Genomic DNA, 4,538 nt, shown 5'->3' on the forward strand with positions numbered 1-4,538 from the left:
GTAGCACTCCCTTACGTTGTGCCACGAGGAGGAGGTCTTATGAGACTTCAGCTAATAATTATAACTTTAAAAATGTTTAACTTCATATATCTCATTAGTTAGCTATGCAATCATACATTTATTTGTGTGATTTATTTATTTGACCTTCAACCCCATATTTATGTTACATTAAAGGACACATTGGAAGAACAGTATCTAGAAGGCACCTTGTTGCGTGTTCTATTAAGAGCACAGATTGCTCCATTGTACAGTTTCCAAGGTCAATGTCCTTTTTACCTTTCTGCCTCAGGTGTGGTAGAAACAAAATCAAAGCTGGTATTTGCTTTAATTCCATAAAGGCATGACAAGAATCTAGCCAAGGTCTGGCAGAACCGGTTATATTTCAGGCACTTTGTGAATAAAGACAGTGACTTATCCTAGAAAACCCCATTAAAAACTGAACTTATAACATACCACACGCTTTCATGTAAAGTTAAGTAAATATTATTGTGGTGCCTTTTTCTCATGCACAATCATTGATTATTTTAATTCATATGTAAGATATGTTTTAACAGTCACAAAGAGTGACTTCTACTCTTTCCTTGGAAAGTTCTGGATGTGAAAGTCATGACAGGACAAAATTCTGTAGGAAGTGTGTGTGTGTGTGTGTGTGTGGAGCAGGACAGTGAGCATCAGTGCTTATTTACGACCCAGGAAATCCTTCTATTCTCTTTGCTGTGTCCCCATTACCCCCAGTATATAAAAACTGGATACACACACACACACACACACACACACACACACACACACACACACACACACCTACACACATCATGTGAGCATGCATCTGTCTGTCTCAGCAAGGGACTTCAGACTGCCCAACAACCCCCTGCCCACTTCCCCCACCCCATCCACCAGGCACACACAGACCCCTTTCCCTTTGTTTGTTTTTTGTTGCTGAAAATGCCAGCATGACAGAGCTGGAACTCTCTCCCTCCGCTCTTCCTGGTAACAGGAAGACAGGGAGGAAGGAGGAGGGCTGGCAGATCGGTATGATGGTGGTAGTGGGCTGTTGAAAAGGGCGAGAGGGCCAGGAAGTCACAGTCCAGTGACAGGTCTCAGGGACAGAGTGTGAGAGAGAGAGGACCAGAGGAGAGGGGACAGAGCTGGACAGAACAGAGGAGACAGAGAGAGAAAGACAGGGAGAGGAAGAGTAACAGGGACAAGGCCTGGAAGAGCGAACTGTGAGAGAGAAAGAGGGTGGCCGTTAGGATGGGTGCTTTCCATGGATGTCTGCCCTTCTTGCTGCTGTTCTTGACTGTCATTTTTTCAGTGTCAGCTGCTACTGTCAAGGTAAGAGGCACATAGATGGAAGCTGACACACACACACACACAAACACACACACACACACACACATTAGCTGAATTGTATGCATATGGTTTCATGGTGTGTAAAACCACGCATCTTCTTGAACCTCACTAGTAGTAACACCTGTGGTTCATGATTGCTTATGGCAGAACAAAGATCTGTCTACTTGCTCTAATTCAGTTGGCCTGGTTACATGGTTGTTTATGAGGTCACAGTTACTTAAGCAGGTGATGCTGTCAGATGGATTTCTATTGGTCTCCTTGAGAATAGCACCTCTTACACCTCTTACATAACCTGTTGCAAAACATTTAAGTATCTACTGTAAGTGTAAACAACTTTGTATGTGTATATCCTGATAAAAAAAATCAGTATGCCCAATACAAGTCTCAGTACAGGAGGTGCATGACCACTTTCGTGACCAGATAAAAGTTTACTTAGCAAGTTCGTATGGTAAGGTAATGGACATATTTGACAGTTTTGAGGTTGAATTACACATTAAATGTCACAGTGATGGGGACATTTATATTTCATTACATTTTTACTTCATCTTATTTTTCATGTTATTCCACGCAGAGACTGAGCCCCGGAGCTATGTGCTATTTAGCATTAGCAAAGTTCAGCTCAGATTAGTCATACTGCCTGTAGATACATATCAGTGAGTTGCTATGGGAATGGTACCCATGGGAATGCTGGGTGGAGCATATACCAAAGGGCCCAGCAGAAATAATTACATACTTTCTTCCTGTTTGTACAGCGTTTGTAATGCCCATCTCTCATGCCACATACAAACACACACATGCGCACACAAACACACAAGGATGTTTTACCAGTTTCAGTTCATGACAGCTTAACATTTAGCTGCTTTCTGTATTGAATATGTATTGCCCATGTATTTCTTGCTCTTAGGCAATTACAACAGTTAAATAAGACAGTTCTTATTCAATAAATGGGGCAAATCTTCACAGGAACAGTTGAGTAGATATCCTTTATTTGAGATATTTTGCTTTGTTTGTCCATATGTGTGTGTGTGTGTGTGTGTGTGTTATGTAGACTCGGTGTGACAAGAACGTTCAGGTGAACACAAAGTCAGATTGCTTCTCCTGCGCAGCCTTTCCTGTCTTCCCATGTCCACATGGCTTCCTCAGGAAAAAGCTAGGCATGGGGAACCGGGACTGCAAGTAAGACTGGATATCAGCGTGTGTGTGTGTGTGTGTGTGTGTGTGTGTGTGTGTGTTTTTGATGGGATTTCAATTAAAGTATTGTTATCACATACTGTACTTGGTGAATCTGATTGTGTGTGTGCGTGTGTGTGTGTGTGTGTGTGTGTGTGTAGGTATCAGATCTTTGGAGTTTTTCTCCCAGGATGCTCACATGAGTGTGTAAAGGAAGTCATTCAGCCTCAGTGTTGTCCTGGTTTCTGGGGCAGTGACTGCATTGGTGAGTGCACACACACACACACACACACACACACACACACACACACACAAACACACTATAGCAATACAAGAGGGCTGTGATCTAACTTAAACTCAGTAAGAGTAATTTGTGTACAATAATAGGTTATGTAAGGAAATAAAACAATGTTGTGTTGTATTAGATTTAGGGCTGTTAATCAATTTTAATTACTAAAATCTATTTGATTGCATGATTTGCGATTAATTCATCTGAATGAATCACATATATCAATTTGCCTGAGCAGCATTTAAAAATATGTCAGATTTGCCATTGACGTGAATTTACAAAGTAAATAAGCCTTGGCAGTGTGTTGTTCACCACACATTAATGGCAAACAATAAATACTTCAATTAACTTTATTTGATGAACAGGAAACAGTTTTTCTAGATGTCAATCAATCAATCAATTCAATCTTATATAGCGCTACTCTAAATACCCAAAGTCGCTTTACAGAGTCCAGAGTCCAGTAGTCATTCATGCACAGTCATACCGGTGGTGGTAAGCTACATCAGTAGCCACAGCTACCCTGGGGCAGACTGACCCTGGCTGCCATTCAGCGCCTACGGCCCCTCCGACCACCACCAACATTCATTCATACGATGCAATGCATGTCTTTATGATGGTGGGGGAAACCGGAGTACCCGGCGTAAACCCACACACAGGCACGGGGAGAACATGCAAACTCCACACAGAAAGCACCTGGAACGACCAGGAACGACCAGGATTCGAACCCTGGGCCTTCTTGCTGTGAGGCGACAGTGGTAACCACTGAGCCACCGTGCTGACCAGAGAGGTCGCAATTGAAATCCATCAAATATGGCTGCTGCTGTCACGGTTGTCACTGTCATAGCCTACAGTGACATATGGGGTCAAGGGTCATCATACAGTGCGATTAATCTGTGTTGGAATTTCTGTACATTTCTATACATTTCTATAATTAAGTAATCAAAATGAACGTGTTATTTTGACAACCCTAATTACATTCTATCATGTTGTATCCCATACATATCTGTGTGATTAATGTGTCTGTTTGTGCGTGTGTGTGTGTGTGTGTGTGTGTGTGTGTGTGTGTGTGTGTGTGTGTGTGTGTGTGTGTGTGTGTGTGTGTGTGTGTGTGTGTGTGTGCATTTATATGGGTGGATATGTGTGTTTCCTTCATCCTATGTAGCACTTAGTGTCAGCAGACTTCAGCTATAGGAATGTGCTGACAAGAGGCTCATGCAGGACTTCCTGTTTCTAGGACACACACACACACACACACACACACACACACACACACACACACACACACACACACACACACACACACACACACACACACACTAACCTCAATAGATGAGCCATAGTGGTGGTGATTTGTTATGAAATGCCACTTCCTACATTTCTCTGAGCGATTTGCCCCCGGGGCCAAGACACAATGGGCCAGGTCACCACATCAGAGAGACCTTCCCCTGCCACTGCGTCGCTCCGCTGACTTTCCCTTCCATTACAGCACGTATATCCCCAAGGAGCCTTTGAAGCGTCATCAAGTTTTTTGTTAGACTTTCTGAAGGCCGCCTGTTGTGATTGTGTGTGTGTGTGTGTGTGTGTGTGTGTGTGTGTGTGTGTGTGTGTGTGTGTGTGTGTGTGTGTGTGTGTGTGTGTGTGTGTGTGTGTGTGTGTGTTTTGGAAAATGGTGGACTATTCCCTAAGGCCTGATTTTCAGTGTATTTCACATATGACATGTTATACTTCA

The 4,538-nt window shown here is 42.9% G+C and overlaps 1 protein-coding gene across 1 annotated transcript in view; it reads left to right on the forward strand.

The window, feature by feature from the left end:
- Positions 1 to 815: 815 nt before the first annotated feature.
- The window catches only part of stab2 (stabilin 2), a 42,519-nt gene continuing 38,796 nt past the window's right edge, over positions 816 to 4,538 (forward strand). Inside the window, exons 1-3 of the mRNA XM_031558753.2 lie at positions 816 to 1,332; positions 2,399 to 2,526; positions 2,682 to 2,785. Of these exons, the coding sequence (XP_031414613.1) occupies positions 1,252 to 1,332; positions 2,399 to 2,526; positions 2,682 to 2,785 (313 nt within the window). The 5' untranslated portion in view covers positions 816 to 1,251. The remainder of the gene's footprint in view (positions 1,333 to 2,398; positions 2,527 to 2,681; positions 2,786 to 4,538) is intronic.

The sequence above is a fragment of the Clupea harengus genome, chromosome 21, assembly GCF_900700415.2.
Source record: "Clupea harengus chromosome 21, Ch_v2.0.2, whole genome shotgun sequence".
NCBI lineage: Eukaryota > Metazoa > Chordata > Actinopteri > Clupeiformes > Clupeidae > Clupea > Clupea harengus.